This window comes from Drosophila guanche, unplaced genomic scaffold (assembly GCF_900245975.1).
Source record: "Drosophila guanche unplaced genomic scaffold, DGUA_6, whole genome shotgun sequence".
Classification (NCBI taxonomy): Eukaryota; Metazoa; Arthropoda; class Insecta; order Diptera; family Drosophilidae; genus Drosophila; species Drosophila guanche.
The window spans coordinates 5,736,958-5,753,874 of NW_022995745.1; the positions used below are offsets into that span (position 1 = coordinate 5,736,958).

The 16,917-nt window shown below is 52.2% G+C and overlaps 3 protein-coding genes across 3 annotated transcripts; 2 read left to right on the forward strand and 1 right to left on the reverse strand.

The window, feature by feature from the left end:
* Nucleotides 1-119: 119 nt before the first annotated feature.
* Nucleotides 120-16,258, reverse strand: LOC117581576 (ceramide synthase). The gene is made up of 4 exons (XM_034268927.1): nt 15,610-16,258; nt 856-1,336; nt 453-782; nt 120-388 (listed from the first exon to the last, which is right to left on the reverse strand). The coding sequence occupies exons 1-4, from the start codon at nt 15,987-15,989 to the stop codon at nt 242-244; spliced, it is 1,338 nt and encodes a 445-aa protein (XP_034124818.1). The 5' UTR covers nt 15,990-16,258; the 3' UTR covers nt 120-241.
* LOC117580845 lies at nt 1,471-7,916 on the forward strand. Its single transcript, XM_034267591.1, has 2 exons — nt 1,471-3,023; nt 3,078-7,916. The coding sequence occupies exons 1-2, from the start codon at nt 1,605-1,607 to the stop codon at nt 7,818-7,820; spliced, it is 6,162 nt and encodes a 2,053-aa protein (XP_034123482.1). The 5' UTR covers nt 1,471-1,604; the 3' UTR covers nt 7,821-7,916.
* LOC117581569 lies at nt 9,774-12,066 on the forward strand. Its single transcript, XM_034268913.1, has one exon. The coding sequence runs from the start codon at nt 9,943-9,945 to the stop codon at nt 11,989-11,991; it is 2,049 nt and encodes a 682-aa protein (XP_034124804.1). The 5' UTR covers nt 9,774-9,942; the 3' UTR covers nt 11,992-12,066.
* Nucleotides 16,259-16,917: the final 659 nt, after the last annotated feature.

A 16,917-nucleotide genomic window follows, 5' to 3' on the forward strand; every position in this document is an offset into this window, starting at 1 on the left:
TTGTTTGTTGTTTTGTTTTGTTTGTATGAGTGGTATAGATCTGGGGTGGGGGGGTGGGGGGGAGTGTTGTAAAAGAAAAAAAAAAAAAAGAGGGGGGGGGGGGAGGGGGGGGGGGGGGGGACATACACTTAGCTGCGCCTCAAAATAAATACATAATAGCTAGGAGCTAGGAGCTAGAGCCTAGAGATTTCCATGCGCTTAGCTTTTAACAAAAAAAAACAAAACTAATCCTCGATTTGCACTAGTTCTTGCCATTTATTATGGCGATGGGACTTGTGGGAGTTGTTGTGGCCGTCACTTCTGCTGCTACAGCTGCTGCTGCTGCTGCTGCTGCTGCTCCTGATCCATTCTTGAGGGTGGCAGGCGGTCGCCCTTTGGGCAGAAACACCTGTGAAGAACACACACAAAAATGAGCGAGATGGCAGACACACAAAAAGAGCTGAAAACTTTACCTTGAGTGCCCCTAATACCATCAGGTAGAACCAATAGAGCTGCGGCAAGAAGAGTATGGCAATGCTGACCAGACAGCCTCGCGGCAATCCGCTCATGGCCGCCCACAGGCTGGCCGCCTCAATGGCCAGGCTGTAGCGCCACATCACATACGGCCACATGCAGACGCGGCAGACAAAGAATGTGGCCAGCATGAGCAGCCCATTGGCGATGTACACACGCGACTCCTTCAGCCGCATCGTGCTCAGTATGCTGCGCAGCGACACAAACGGTGTCGAGAACTCCATCATGAACATGTAGCTGTAGATGCAATGCCCACCGCCACGAATGTACTGCAACGAAAGGATCAGGAGATCAGGAGATTAGGAGAGCTGTTTCATCATTCGAATTAAGTGTTAGCCTTACCGTGACGACCAACAGGCCAAAGGTGCCGATAAACACATGATGGATCATCATTACCGGATGGGTCAGCACATACTTGAGAAAATCCCAGCGGCCGTCTTTGGGTATCTGCACACAGGCCCCATCATAGTCACAGATCTCGTGCGGCGTGCCCGGTGTGCTGCCATTGTTGTTGCCACCCGCGGACGCACGACCATTGGCTCCTGCCTCGCAATTGCTCCTCACATGACCATTAACAATCGACGATGTTCCATGGCCCTGTGCCTGGCCCTTGGTCAGACGCAACAGATGCAGCTTGTCGGCTATCTTCTGGGTGTGCACCTTGTACATGGACCAAATGTCATACATAAAGTATGCCGTGCCGAACCAGCCGTAGGCCTCCATCAGAAAGTGCGAGGCATAAACGAAGGATTTCGTGCAGGTCGATTTGCAGACAATGAGACCCACCAGAAAGGAGAATGATGCCTGAATGGCCGAAACGATTCTGGGAAGAAATATAAATAAGATAAGCATCATGTCTCGCTCTCTGTCACTCGCTACTTGTGTGTGTCCTTTCGCTTAGGGAACATTTGAACCGAGAGCTCCACGCCTGCGCGGATCTGACTCGTCGAACTTTACGTCAAATTGAAATAAAATAAAAACAAAACCTTCGACTTTCGACGGAATTCAGTTATCGGAAATAGATCAAAATTTTCAGTACGACACCAGAAGCAGAGAGTAAATCCATAGACCCAATTCTCATCGGCCGGTAGATGGAAGCAAGGAAATGCCCGCCGGCGGTCGATCCCTGCCCCGTGCGTCAGTTTCTCGCACGGCAGGCCGAGGCGCAGGCCAAGCAGCGCCAGAGCCTCAATCAGTATCTGGAGAAGACCATGTCTGACTTTCCGCCACACCAACAGGTGGCCACATCCACAGCTCCCACCGCTGTCGGCAGTTGTCCGTGCGTGAGGGCCAGCCGGAGGCCGAGCGCCTGCATTCTGGAGCAGTTTGTCGGCGGTGGACGCAAACAGGAGCAGCGCATGCTGGTGCCGGATCTGGCCACCGATTGGTTTCGCAAACAGAAGGTTTTCCTGGACAAGATCGGGCCGGAGGAGTTGCTGCAGGAGCAGGATCAGGAGGATGCGCCAGAGCAGCGGCTGTCGGAGAGTCGCTGCTCCTGCCCGGTCACAAAGCGGAGCCGAGGCCAGTTGAGGGAGGGACAGCTGCAGGGCAGGCCCACATGCGGCTGCAGGAGCAGGAGAAGGAGCAGGAGCAGGAGCAGGGGAAAGGTAGCAGTGCCACCTGGAGACGATTCGCAGCAGCAGTGGCGGTTGGGCAAGCAAATTGCCAGCAGTCGGTCCATCACGCTGTGCAAGCCAAATGTGGCAGCATGTGGACCCGAGGCCAGAAGCAGGAGCAGAAGCAGGAGCAGGAGCAGAAGCAGGAGCAGAAGCAACAGCCGGAGTAGGAGCAGAGCTGGCGGTCAGAGTCCTCCTCCTCCTCCTCCTCCTCCTCGTCGACGACGACGACACATTGTGCGGCGTAGCAGCTGCACCTGCCTGTGCCGCTGTCCCAGCCAGTCACTGTTCCAGAGCGACGGCCAGCCCATGTCCAGGGAGTGCCAGCTGGCGACGCGGCGCACAGAGCCGCTGATGCCGTGTCTGCGCCGCAAATATGAGCTGCGGGAGGCGCCACAGCGTCGCCTGAAGCCGCAGCACTTTCGCCGCATCTCGCCAGAGTTCTTTGGGTTACTCAAGCACTACGAGGAGGCAATGACCGAGAGCTGTCCGCTCTATGGCATCTCCATGCGGCACTGGGGCGAATCGGCGCCTTACTGCATGTGCGAGGAGACAAACGAGAGCCCGGAGCACCAGCAGTGCCTGGGCGATGAGTCGGTCCATGCAGCGGACCATGCAGTGCCCTTCATGCCCTCCGCATCGGATGTGCCACAGATGGAGTATCTGCCAGTGGAGGAGCAAGAGAAAGCGCCCTGCGGCAATGAGACATGTCCCACCCGAAGGCAGGAACCAGCACCAGCTACGACTACAGCTAAAGCTACAGCTCCAGCGCCCACGGAGCGTATACGCTTCAAGGAAAAGCCAAGGCCATGGACAAGAGAGCCGCAAGTGGAGCCGCAAGAGTCCCCCATGGAGCCCGAGGAGCAGCAGCAGCAGCAGCAGCAGCAGCAGCAGCAGCAGCAGCAGCAGCAGCAGCAGCAGCTACCCAACCGCAACAAGGAGCCAGAGAAAAAGAAAAGTGGCTTCAAGTGCTGCTCCTGCTGGTCCAAGGATCCCCTCCAGGATGATGAAGAGCAACTCCCGAAGATGGATAAGAAAGCAAAGAAGGAGAAGAAGGAGAAACCAGCGAAACCAACGAAGAATCCCTATCCGGCTCAAACATTTTTTGGTGGATTTGCTGGCCTCTGCAGGCGCTGCCTGCGCTCCGGCCGCCATCTGCTGTACAGGCACAACTCAAGCTATCAGCGGATGCGTCGCCAGAATCAGAATCAGGGCTACCACAGAGAGCCAGCACCGCCGCCCATTCCATATCATATGCGAGGAGTGTGTGGCCATGAGCCTGCTGTCTGGCAGTTCGAGGAGCAGCAACTGGCAGAACCAACAGCAGCGCAACCCGAATGGCAGCCATCGGAGGAGGCAGCAGGCGGCAGCAGCAGCACCACCACATTGAGACCCTCCAACAGCTGCGAATGCTGCTACGGTTCCAGCTCCAATTCCGATTGCAGTTCCAGCTGTGGCACGCTCTGCATGAGAAAACGCAGCCAGGCGGGTGCCTGCAACATCGACGGCAGCCCCTCATCGGCCATTTGGACACTGCAGAAGCGCAGCTCGAGGCCGCTCAAGCGTCGTTTTGTCAATGAGAATTTCGGCAGAAGGCGACTGGAGCGCAACGAACAGATCAAGGGCGGAGAGGATGGAGGCGGCACGAGGCTGAGGGACGAGCAGACATCATCGTTTGTGGAGGGATTCTGCCTGAAGGTGAACAAACATGGCACGAGGGCCTGCTATCTGGCCAACGATTATCTGCAGCTAATGAAAATGGTGGCCAGAAAGCGGGCCCGCCACGATTGCCTCAAGACGAAGAAGACCACCTGCCGCCCGAAGCCAGAGCCCAGTCCAAGGCCCACGGCCCGAGCACGACGCGTGTCGCCGCGAAGCAACCCAGCTGCCCGGCCGTCAAGTCGCCAACGTGCGCCATCTGCCGTAGCCGCAAAGCAAACAAAGGCTTCCAGTGATGCCAGACAGTTCAGAGAGGTCAGAGCTGCCAGACAGTCCAGAGCGCCTACAGATGTTTCGGATGGTGCACGCAGCTTGCAGGCGGATTTGGCCTTGTGCAGCGGCAATTGCAAGGCGGAGCGAAGGAAATGCACCAACTGCCCGAGGATCGTGGCAAGCAGGAAGCAATCCGTGCCACGTGGCAACTACAACTCATCGAGTCCCACCGCCACCACCAGCGCCAGTCGCGGTCCGAGTCCAAGTCGAATGCGCAGTCCCGCCAGCAGGAACGTGCAAAGAAAATCCTCAGCCTCACCCACACGAAGCGTGAAAAAGAGAAGACTCCACAAAGCGGCGACACAGAGGCAGGAGAGGGATGTGGAGATGGAAACGGAAACGGAGACTGCAGACCATCGCCAGGTGTCAAGCAGCGATATGAAGGAGGAATATCCATCGATCCATGAGCAGCAAGAGCACTCCGTGGCGATGCTTAATCCATCCAATTCGTATCCAAGCGAATGTCTGTGCGGAAAATATTCCTATTCGAATGCGGCAACGAGTGGCAGTCAGCCCCAAGACTTTCCCAATTGGCAGAATCAACAGGAAAGGGCACAGGCATGCCCCGAGCAGTGCCCTGGATGGAGGGAGGGAGAGCAACTGGAGCCTTCAGTGGCAACACGTGAGGCTGAATGGTTGGAGGAGCGACACTCAGCAGCTGCAGAAAATCCTTCCGAATGGATCCCAGAGGAGAAGCAGCAGCAGGAGCTGGAGGAGCCAGTGCTGCTTAGCGGCAGTTGCCATAATTATGATTGTCCCTTTTGGCGTACTGTGCCGGAGGAGGAAGGCTTCTATTCACAGGCGGGAGGCTATGATCAGGACGATCAGGAACGGCCAAACGTGGAGCAGGGACAGCAACAATCCACAACGAAGAAGCAGCTTAAGGGCCTGTCCGCGGCCTACAAACTTCGACCGCCGTGCAGTGGAGCATTGCGTTGGATTGCCAATGGATTCACCAGCTCACGCAGGGGCTCCCACAACGAGGCAGTGCCACGGGAACGGGAAAGGGAAAGAGGGAGAGCAACAGCAGCAGCAGCAGCAGCCCCCCAAAAGACCAGAGACAAGGGACGTCGCTACTACACGGAAACGCAACCAAAATTGTGGTACGATGAGAATGCCGGGCTGGAGGCTATGATGAGCGCGAGCCTACGATCGCGTCACTCACGCTGCTCGATACGCGCACTCAGCTCCAATACGACGACCATAGCGTGTCCCTGCACGCCAACACCATCGATAGCCAGTGAGGAGCAGCTGGTTCTGGCGATGCCAGATGCCAGATGGGGAAATCAGCAGCAGCAGCAGCCGCAGCCGCCGCCGCCACAGAGGGAGAAGCAGAGGGAGACACAAAGGAAGAATCCAGTGAATCAGCCACAGCGTGCGACACAAAGGGAAGCGGAAACTCCTCCCATGAAGCAAACACAAAGGCAAGCTCCTCCGATGAAGCAGCCACAGAGGGAGACTTCGTTAAGGCAGCCACAGAAACTGACTCCTCCGATGAAGCAGCCACAAAAGGATGCTCCTCCAATGCAGCAGCCACAGATGCAGCTCCAACATGATTTGGAGCTCTCAAATCCAAACCAAAACCACAACGAACCGAATCGCTACATGCCCTACGAGCTGCAGCAGCAACAACATTATCATCAGGCGGCTCTTTATGTCCCAATGATGAGTGCTACTGCTGCTGTTCCTAGTCCTAGTCCTGCTCCTTGGGCTAGGCCCCTCAACTTTCCCATGAACTGTGGCAAGAAAATACCCAAGCTGTTGAGCAACGAGCCGCTGGATCTGAAGCATACGCTCATGGCCAAGCGGGAGGCAAAGCGGGAGGCTAAGCGGAGTCCCAAATGGATGCAACACAATCATGCGCCGCTCACACTGCGCACCGCCAGGCCACGGGCCGAGGCCTACTACGAGGGCAAGATGCGACGGCGCTGCCTTAAGTTTATGCTTAGCATCGAGCAGAACAATCCCCCGAAATCGAAGCCATCGGCGGCGGCAACTGCCGAGCAGCAGGAGCATTGGTCTGTCAACGAGGCGCAGGAACAGGAACAGCAGCAGCAGCCAGCTGAGGAGCAGGAAGAGGAGGAGGAACAGCAACAGGAGCCGGAGCCGGAGCCGGAGCCGGAGCCTGAGACGGAGCCCTGCGAGGAGCATGTGTGGTTCGGCGAGCCCAGCTATGAGGTCGATGAGGGTCCAAAATGGAACCAAACGCGTCGCTCGGACTCCGGCAGCGTGCTACATCCTGGCATGCGCACTGAACATCCTTTGAATCAATGGCAGTATCCAGATCCGCACGATCCCTACTCGTATCGTGAGCCCGCGGTGCCTTATCAATGCACCAATTGGGATACACCGCAACACCACACAAGGCAGCAGCCACAGCCACAGCCACAGCCTCAGCCGCTAAACAATCCGAATTATTCGGAGCCACAGTCACAGCGACAGAGACTGCGTCAGGCACAGGAAGAGGCACTGCGGCAGACACAGCGTCAGCCTCATCGGCAGGAGCAACGCCAGGAAGAGCATCAGCATCAGCATCAGCATCGCCAGGAAGAGCATCAGCGTCAGCATCAGCCTCCGCGAAAGGACGTGGCACAGCCTCAGCGTCAAGCACAGCGTCAGCAACGACAGACACAACCAGAGCTCCAGCTCCAGCCTCAGAGACTGACTCAACCTCATCTCCATTCCCATCGCCAGCCGCAACCTCAAGCTCAGATCCTACATCAGCGCCAGCCGCAGCCACCGACGCAGCACGAGAATAATGTCAAACGGCATTGGCGCATACCTAGATCTGTGTCCGAGACCAGACCCTTCTACGATGAGGAGGAGGAGCTGCCAAATAATTGGCATAAGAACGCACCACAGCCGCCGGTATCGTATATGATGCCACACAACGGCAGGACTGACCATCGCGGCAGCAGGCAACGGACAACACAGCGACAGAGCGCCGGAGCTATTACCGCGGCCGCACTGGGACTGAGGGGCTTGGTGGAAGCTTTGGGCGGACCCAGATACGCAAGGAAATCCACGGCTTCGATTGCTGACGAGTCCAGGGAGCGAGAGGCTGTGACGACCAGAATTCAGCCCATGGACTACTCACAGGAGCAGCTTGACTTTACGGTGGAGCCACCAGAAGCGACGGCACATAGCGGTGCAGCAGCAGCCCGCAGCTATGACAGCTGGGAGCAGCGAACCAGGACATGCCCTGCAGCCTTTGTGGCCCGTGACAGGCGTTTCAATAGCTACACGCATCCTCCACCAGCAACACCAGCAGCCATGGTCAAAGAGGAAAGTCCCTGCCATCTGTCCCTGTTCGCTGTGCCCACGTCCAGCAGCAATTTGGCGTGGCGAACCACAACGAGAGCGCGAATGCCAGGAGGCCAAGAGGAGGAGCTGCGACGTACGCAAGTGCCGCCAGTCTCGATCCACTCCGATCTGGACTTTGACACACATTCCAACAGCAGCCCCGAAGGCCGATTGTACGGATATCAAGATCCGCTACCATACATGGCAACGACCGAGGACACTGGCGTTTCGCCCTGCCCACTGTCTGAGATAAAGTCTGAACCCCCTGCAACACGTCGCAGGTTTCCAGCCACACCGCTGGTCATTCCGCCCACCTACAATGCCCTGCTGGAGGAGCAAATACTTCAGGAATATCTGCCCACACCCAAATGCAGACCACGGCCACACAGAGCCTGAATACCACCAACGAGTAGCCGTAGGCATAGCCTCAGCCTCACAGCGTTTCAAAACAAAGAACAAATAAATAGCTCACAATTCCCATTAAAGGAAGAAGCGATCCAGGATCCAACTCGAGGACTGCGACACTATCCCGAGTGCCTGATCGTTTCCTGCTCCTCCCTATGCCATGTTCTCGTTACTTTGCTGTCCGTTACTCTTGTCACTAGACTCGCTCAGAGAGGATTGCTAGAGAAAGAGAGACCTGGTGCCATGTCTTCCCTTCATTACTTTGCTGTCCGTTACTCTTGTCTGTTTATTGTTGATATTCCTCAGACCCGCTCTGAGAGGATCATAGGACTGACCTACTCCTCCATGTTTGCTGAGTGCTTTGCGGCGAATATTTTGGCATGGAAACAAGGCAGTGGAATTCATTAATTTACTAGAATATTATTATGTTGGCGTGCCACCCTGCATGCGTACACCGATGCTGTTGGAGTTGCGTGAGACACGACGCGAGTTCTTCTCCGAGGCGCCGGAGCCAGCTCCCGGCGACTTGCTCGTGCGTGGCGGCTTCACCGAGTTCTTCTGGCTGCTGGCGGTTTGGCTGACGGGGGAGCCAGAGTGGCGCACGGACGCAGTCTCCTCGATCGGCCTGCGTGTGCAGTAGAGGGGAGCGTTGCGATCTCCACGCTTCCGGGCGTAGGCCTCTGTGGCTGCTCGGCCACGTGCTTTCGCCTTGCGATCGCGCATGCGCTTCTGGAGTATGGCCTCCTCCTCGGTGATGTGCACGGGCCCGTAGGGCTGACAGAAGCGCCGGCACAGCTGGGCATTGTAGAGACGCGCGGCACGGGCATCCTGCCGCAAGACATCGCACACGAACACATCCAGCCGCAGCATGGCGATCGTGTAGATCAGCCAATCAAGATTAACACGGCCGTTGGCGCGCGCATTGAGCTTCTGCAGCATCCAGACGAGACAACTGTACTGGTCCGGCTGCAGCACCGGTGTGAGAAACATCAGACGCATCACCTTGTAGGCATTGTCCAGGTCCAGTGGATCGGTGACCTCGCCGCACCGATCGTAGATGCTGTCATTGATGGCCAAATCCTGCGCCTCCGTATACGGCGCCTTAACGCTATCCAGCGGGCTGCTGCTGCCAGTCTCCATCAACGTCTGTGCCTCAAGATACGCCAGTCGGCAGAGTGTGGACACCACAAAGTGGATGCTGCAGCGAAAGAGAAACGCCAGCGAGTGCAGAAACGCTCGATTGCTATGGCAACTACATCGACACGCATGGCGTGTATCTTCCTTGCAGTACATACAATTGACCACCGAGCAGCACTTGCGCTCTCGCATCACCATCATCAGCTTCTCCGGGCGCTGTGCCCGTGCCGGGCAGCACCACTGCCCACACTTGTACGAGGTGCACATTGAAAATTTAGTTCTATTACAGTGATACCTGATGATTAACGTTTAATTTTGCTCCAGGAGTAGCTTCAAGGAATGCTCTCTCTGTTCGTGTGTCTCCGTCTCAGTTTTAAGTTGAATCAAAAGCGCAGGCATGCTCAGTTTTTTCACACAGCTTTTCGCAATAACAATTGAAGAGACAAGGGAAAATCATCGCTGTTCCCTTAAAACGTGACTCCAAAGTTATCGCTGATCGATATCGATAACATTGACACAAGTGCCATCGCTAGCAACGCTATTTTAGCTGCAGCTCGAACCGATTATGTGTGTTGAACTTAAAGGCCACCCAGAGCTTCGCTGAAGTAGCCACTTTTGTGGCAGCTACAGGGGTCCATGCCCCATGCTGTTTCTTACGACACTCCTCAGAGGCACGGCACAGCAGCTGCTGGCGTGGACTGCCACTTGCCCTGCAAAGGCATCAATTTGTTGAGCTTCAAGTAGGCCGATGTTTGGTTGACACCTTTAATGGCATTCCGCCCGTTGGCAAGTCACAGTATTATTTATTATTGCTACGCTTCTCCTCAACAAATCAACAATGTTAGAGCATTCGATACAAATTTCTCAAAATTAAAAGCGTTTTTAGAAACAATTAAAAAACACACGAAAATTCACAAAAAAAAACAGAACACAAATTGAGGTTCTAGCTGAACGGCATTTAGCATTAAAATTTGAAATGTTTTCGAACTTTACGGAGTTGTCGAAGGCGATGGAGAAGAGCGGCGAACGCAGTGGAAAGTTCATGCAGTATGTGTGCCCGCCGGTTCGACTGGGTTCGTATCCTCCGGTGGCGGCCAGGCGGGCCCCCTTGGAGGCGCTCAACGGGGAGAGACGACGACAGACGAACATGCAGCGAAAGGCAAGGAAGCAAGTGGCTGGAGAAGCAGCAGCAGCCGCCGCACGTCGTACAGGTGGAGTAGCTCCAAGTGTAAATTCTGCTCCTGCTTCATCCGTTCGGCGTAGAAAATTACAACATCCGGTGGCCGAATGGATCATGAGTCCGTGCCAGAACTTTGAGCAGGACAGCGACTCGGAGGCAGAGCACAAACTGCCGCAGTCGAGCAGTCGATTGCTCTCTGCCGTTGTCTCTCGCCGCCAGCTGGAGTCGCGCACCTACATCGTGCCCAGCCAGCGGATCATGGAGGTTGCGGCACTCAAGAAGGCCCAGGTATGGCCATTGCTGGCGAAGAAGGAACGCCTCGAGCAGCAGACCATGGCCCAGCAGGTGGAAACGCAGCCGCTGGACGAGACTAGAATCGAATCGGAAGTGCTGGTGGAATCCGAACTGGAACTGACTATTGGCCAGACTCACAGCAGCAGGAGCAGGAGCAAGACCAGCGTCTCCAGTCAGCCCCAAGAAGCAGAAGAGCAGCAGGCCAGAGCATGGTCCAAGGTACGCCTCATTCCGGACAGCTCCAAGGCCATTAGGCTAACATCGACGGTGGTCAAGATTATACCCAATGCCCCCAAGACAGATGCAAAGGCCAAGGCTGGCTCCAGGAAGCAACAAGCAGCCAACGCTGATCCCTTCGAGGAGGAGCCAACAAGTGTGCTGCCACTCAAGCCACCACCCTCGGATCAGCGTCTGTCGAGGAGTTGTCCCCCAAAGAGCACAAAAAAGATGCCTGGACCTAGGCCTAAGCTGAACCAAGTCAGCATGGCCAGGCCTCAATCTCAATCTCAATCTCAGCAGCAGTCTGCGGCACCAGCAGCGACTGTTGCTCCTTCGATGAACTCGAAAATAGTGCGCATGGCACAGCACAAGGTGCCGCGCACTGCCGAGGATGGCATCGACATGAGCTATCAGTATTTTGTATCCATTCCGTTGAAGCGGGGCAAGAAGCCTCATGCCGTGCGCTATTTACACCAGTCTTTGGTGAAGAGTCTCAATCCCACAGTTCGGCACACGTGCGGCAAGCGAATCAAGAAAAAGAAGTCTCAGCAGTGCGAGAAGCAAGCGGAGATGGACGAGAATCCACTGGAAGCAGCCGAGACAGAGGCAGAGCCAGAGTTGGGACCAGAGGAAGAGCTCGAGGCGAAGCCGTTCAAGGAGCCGACACTCAAATTGGAGCGCAAATACATGCCAATGCTGCAGCTGCTCTCACAGATCCCATATCCGGCGGAGACCGAGACCGAGCCCGAGCCGCAGCCCAAGGAAGATCTTCAAGAGACGACAAAAGATATTCTCGAGGCACAAGGCGATCATCAAGTGGCAAAATCAAATCGTCAACTGGCTGGAACCGATCGTGAAGTGCCAGGAGCCAAGCCCAAGAAGTGCAGGACATCGCTGCGACTGTTTCCGCCCATCCATTCGGTTCTGGTCGACTTTAAGCGGGAGGCAACGCGTCTGGAATCGATTGCCGGTGCCCAGATCTGCTATCATACTCCAGTCCGCTTCCTGCGGCGACTGGCGGGCGGAGAGGCACACAAGCTAAGCACTTCTCCGGCAGATGCTCAGCGGCAGCAGAAGGAGCACACGGAGCAGCCGATGGACAAGGTGGAGAGGGTGCAAAAATCCGTCAGCTTTCAATCATCGGAGACCAAGAGCAGCAGCAGCATCCGCCTGACGGAGCTTAAGATCGATGTGCCAGAGCCAGAACCAGTGCCAGTGCCAGTGCCAGTTCCAGCCCCAGTGCGCGGGCAAAGCAAATCCCCGAAGAAGTTGGCCAGCAGCAAGAAGCAAACCAAGAGCACAAATAAAATGAAGAAGTTCGCCACCAAATAAAATATTCCGCCCTCAATTTCCCCATTCGATTTGTACTTTTCAAAGCGATTAAATAGCTCAATTGCTGGCCCACAATTTTGGAGTTTTCTGCTCCGTTTTTTGCGTTGTTTTGTTGACGATGACCTCACGCCCTCAGGGGGCGCAGCACCTGCCAAAGGTCAGGGGTTGTGTGGGCCACTTGGGCTCATTCATTAGAGCCGCAGTTATCGCCCCATGGGCGGCACAGCCGAATGTGTGATTGCTTGTCATTAGCGTGGGATTAGTTGGGGGTTTGGCTGGGCATTAAATGGAGGAAGTTAACGACTGGAAGCAGTTCCAACAAAATACCCAAACTTACATTAAAACATAATATTCCCCCATGGTACAGTACAGCTTATGTGAACTCCATTCAAAGAGCAAAACAAAATTGTTAATCTGATTAATGCATCTCTGTTTCATGTTCCGCTATCAAGTTATATTAGTCTTTGTTTCGCTTTTATATAGAATGTTGTCGCAAGTGCTCGAGTTGATACGTAGATTGCTCGAGGCACAGACAGGGGCCGAGTGCCGTTTACAGCTCCGCTCGCTCATCTCAACAGGTTCAAAGTGGCTTTTTGTAGAAGCTAATTAGACCCACAGCTGGTCCCCTTTTTGTGCTCAATCAAAATGTACAGTGCGTCCCAAGAGTGCATCACACTTCATTGTCACAATTGAGGCAACATTTTCCAAAGATTTTTCACAGTTCGAAACTCGAAATGGAAACTTTTAAAGCTTGAACCTACTGGGAAATGCTCAATCTACTGCTCTTCAATAAATTCCCAAATTAAAATCGATTTTACCATTATGAATTATCATAAAATTATTCGAATTAACAACTCATTTGTTGTCACTCAAAATTATTCGAATTATTTTAATCGTGATTAGTATAATTGATCAATAATGAATCGCACTGTAACGCGCACACTCATACATATATAATTCTACATACAAACGTACTCAATTAGACGTGATTCCGCCTCGTAAATACCGTGCAAAGTGCCCATTGAACCTTGACGGTCGCCCGGCCCACCCAACCCTCCCTCTGGCAAACCCGCAATACCATACGATAACCACTCAAACAAGCCCTCGAACTCGGGGGACTCGAGACCAAACAGAAACTGTAGCAAACAGAAATGCCGCTGTCGTATCGAATAGAGACATTAGTTCCAATTAGAATCACCACCCTAGCTAATGAATGGCCCCAAAAGGTGACAGTGTGTGTGGTCCGACCTTATATATACATTCTATCTACATATTATATACATGCTATATGTAGTTGGTATCTAATATGTCTTACGAGTATTTGGGTATGTACCCACAAATTTACGACAATCAAAGGCAATTGGATGTGAATATGATTTTGATATCGGTTACTGGGTCGGGCCCGAAAATCGAGTACAGTCCGAATGGAAGTAAAATCCCAACAACAGTCGGCGAGAGAGTGTCTAATTAAGATTTATGATGAATGTCAAGTCGACATTCGGGTAAAAGGCAGTGGAAAGTAAAATTTTGTTCCACAATGGCACTTAAAGGCCCTCCTCCGGCAAGCTTTTCTACGCTGTTATATAGAGACACCCCGACTTTGATTATGCCGAGTGGCGAGTGGCACGAGCGGTGGGGTATGGCGAGTGCCGAGTAGTTTGTGTGACGAGTGGTTGGGGGGTTTGGCGAGTGTCTAGTCTAGTGGCTGATGGCGGGTGGCAGGTGGCCATGGCCATTTTCCCGTAAGCATCTAAACACAACGTGACGCTTATCTACTCATACACCAGCGTTCACTCACACAAGCACCTTAATCGATTCCGATAAGAGAGAGACACACACACACATATACAAACTGATGGGGTTCGTTCCACATAGGGAGTAGGAGACAGACAGACTGAGGAACGGGAGGAAGGGCCAGCAGTAGAGCAGCAGAGATACGCAGGGCCAGGGCTTTGCTGATTGTCTTATCAAGACGGATGTGAATTGGGGCTGTTGGAATTATAATAGTGACCCGTAATATAATACCAGAATACTCAGCATATTAGGTGCGACAAATACTTTGAACTTATTTGCAATTACAATCTTGGTATTGTTTTTGAAGAAAAACCAAAACTATTTTAAAATTCATACATTTTTGATCATATTACAAGTAAAGAAACAGTTCTGAAACGATTATCAATTTTGATCAAATTTAGGTACACATTTTTCAGTACAAAAATAAATACGAAAAATTTCGAAATTTTACCAGCGATTTCACAAATTTTAGTTTAGATCAAATGATGGAAATGGAAACTATCCATAAGTAAAGCGGTAAATTATTGAATATGGAAATGGAAATGAAGCCAATTTGATCACAAAAAGATATGCACATTTAGCAATCTAACTTAACACCAGCATAACAAAAAACTTATCTGCACAAATGAATCATATTACAAGCCAAAATAAAATTGAGTCTCTAACAAGACTGAGGCACAAACGCACAGACAGGGTTCTGTGAATGAGTCATTACGATGGATAGAGACAGCTGTTTCGGTATTACTTGAGAGAGAGAGAGTGCTAAAGATTCACGTATGATTTGCCTGCACGGCAGTATCTCGTTGTGGATGATTGAACAAAATTCTAGCTGCACACAGAGATCGAGTTGTATAACATCAGCCGGTTAGGTTCGGTCGGTGCTGGTGCTATCAACAGATCATGTAATCAACATTCGGCCAGAGATCGCACTCGCTCACTCTCGAATAGATGGGTTGGGGGAACTTAATTTAAGCGCGTTAAATCATTCTGCACACAGTTTAATTAACACTCAGAGCCAGAGCCAGGGGGTTGGATGGATAGAAACTATTCCAAAAGTGTAAATAAAATTTCGAATATTTAATTGTCGAACAGAGAGAGAGAGAGAGAGAGAGGGATTACCGGGTAACCCGATGGCGAATACCGGTTAAGAACCGTTTCCCTAGTCGCACATAAAAAATGATTTCATTGCGCGAGAGAGAACCATGTTTGCCTTGAAGTCAGAACCCGTTTTTGAATGCAACAAAAACCCACCCCCAATCCCCAGCAGCCCCATCACTCTCTCTCTCTCTCTCTCTCTCTATTTACCCCTTTTTTAGACACTGCCACCCAAAGACCTTGACCCGGTTGAAAGAGAGATGCCATGGGATGCGTTTGCTGATGAAATGAATTTCTAGAGAAAAGCCCAAGAAATTCCCGAACCGAACAATTGCCGCCGCAAGGCAATGTCAGGGCCAGCTGGATCTAGTTGTATATAATGCATATACTATATATAGCGGTAATATATACTAGATATACTATATATATCTACATACATATATATACCATAATGATGTTGCGTGCTTATGCGTGTGTGGGCTGCACTCGACGCGAGAAAATCAATAGAGATATGCATCGAGAGATGCCGCCCACACAAGCACAGGCACACACGCACACCACTTGAATATAGAGGGCACACCCACATGGACACGCACCGACATCATGCAGCAGCAGCAGCAGCGGGGGCGGCACACCCACATGACAGCAGGACCCCCCCCCAGTTAAGCCCTCATAGGAATGCGGATAACACACGCACACACATGCACTGACCCACACACAGTCACTCACTTGTTGGTAATTTCCAGGACATCGGACATCATGAGGCGATACTTGCGTCGAAACTCCTGACCGCGCCGCGTCTCCAGCAAATATTTATTGCAGAAATCCGTCAGCGATACAAAGTAAATGAAGCCCAGGGACGTCAGAAAGAGTCCACGCTGCAGTGTGATCCTGTCGGTGGTGTTCGGTATCTGCCATAGGCTGCCGCACGCCAATCCCATCGATCCAATGGAGAAGGCCAGCGAGAAGTAGCAACCGCGACGCGGCCTGACCGGCGCTTTTGCATCGCCTCCATCATCCTGGCTGCCACTTCCACTTCCACTTCCATGCCCTTTCACACTCTCTGGCTCGGCCGGGGGCAGCGACTGGCCGTTGCGTCGCAGATGCATCTTCCTCCTGCGGGGGGGCGGGGCGGAAGACTGCGTTTGTTATGGCGCCTCTGCTTGATGGCTGATCCGGAATGGGAGATCGATTTGGGGTCTGGCTGGCTGGATAGCTCACAACCTGTTGACTGGACGGTGGCTGGGCTGAGTGCGGCGTGCTGGCTGATCGGGGCGGACTAGGCGTGACACGGTTGCATTATGGCAAACAAAAAATAACAATTGTAAGCTATACATATGTACAGTACATATATGTGTCAGTGTGTTTTTTAACTGTGCTTGTTCTGCCGAGCCACCAACCAGTGTGACCGCACACTTATCGATAGGACATACCGTGTGACCCTCGGCAATATACCAACTCATTTTTAACATATACTGTACACATACCGATGAATCAACAATTGAAATGCAGATAATAAAGTTAATGTTTGTACTTTTGTTAAATCTTCGCTCCATATACCTGTACCATAAACAAAAAAGGAAAGGCTTAGGCTAAGCTGTGGATAATGTGTAATTCGGGGCCAAAAATTCTTCATTTAAAACAGACTCGTCAACAATGGGTTAATCGTTCTCTGTCCATAATCACAAATCATATTACTCTACTACTCAGCTTAATATTACTAGCAAGCTCGACATTTCAACAAACTTCCAACATTCATATTCATGAATATAATCCGTAAAAGATGTAGCCGCCAACAATCTATTTCCATTTGTCGCACCAAAATATCGATGCAGCCAGCAGATATGTAGCAAATGTGTAGTTACCATGAAAAAAATTACATTTTTTGTTGACCTACTTTGCTTGGACACTATTTAATACGTAATCAACAAAAAATAGTCCATAAAATAAGCCAATCTTGTAGAAAATGTATTTATCAATTCAGTATATATAGTGAATATGAAATCGAATATTAATGGACGAATATGATTCTCATTG

Coding starts and splice junctions, on each gene's coding strand:
- LOC117581576 (XM_034268927.1), bottom strand. CDS start 15,989: ATGCATCTGCGACGCAACGGCCAGTCGCTGCCCCCGGCCGAGCCAGAG. Junction 783..855: donor TTGGCCTGTTGGTCGTCACG/GTAAGGCTAACA, acceptor CTTTCGTTGCAG/TACATTCGTGGCGGTGGGCA. Junction 389..452: donor TGGTATTAGGGGCACTCAAG/GTAAAGTTTTCA, acceptor TGTTCTTCACAG/GTGTTTCTGCCCAAAGGGCG.
- LOC117580845 (XM_034267591.1), top strand. CDS start 1,605: ATGGAAGCAAGGAAATGCCCGCCGGCGGTCGATCCCTGCCCCGTGCGT. Junction 3,024..3,077: donor AGCAGCAGCAGCAGCAGCAG/CAGCAGCAGCAG, acceptor AAGGAGCCAGAG/AAAAAGAAAAGTGGCTTCAA.
- LOC117581569 (XM_034268913.1), top strand. CDS start 9,943: ATGTTTTCGAACTTTACGGAGTTGTCGAAGGCGATGGAGAAGAGCGGC.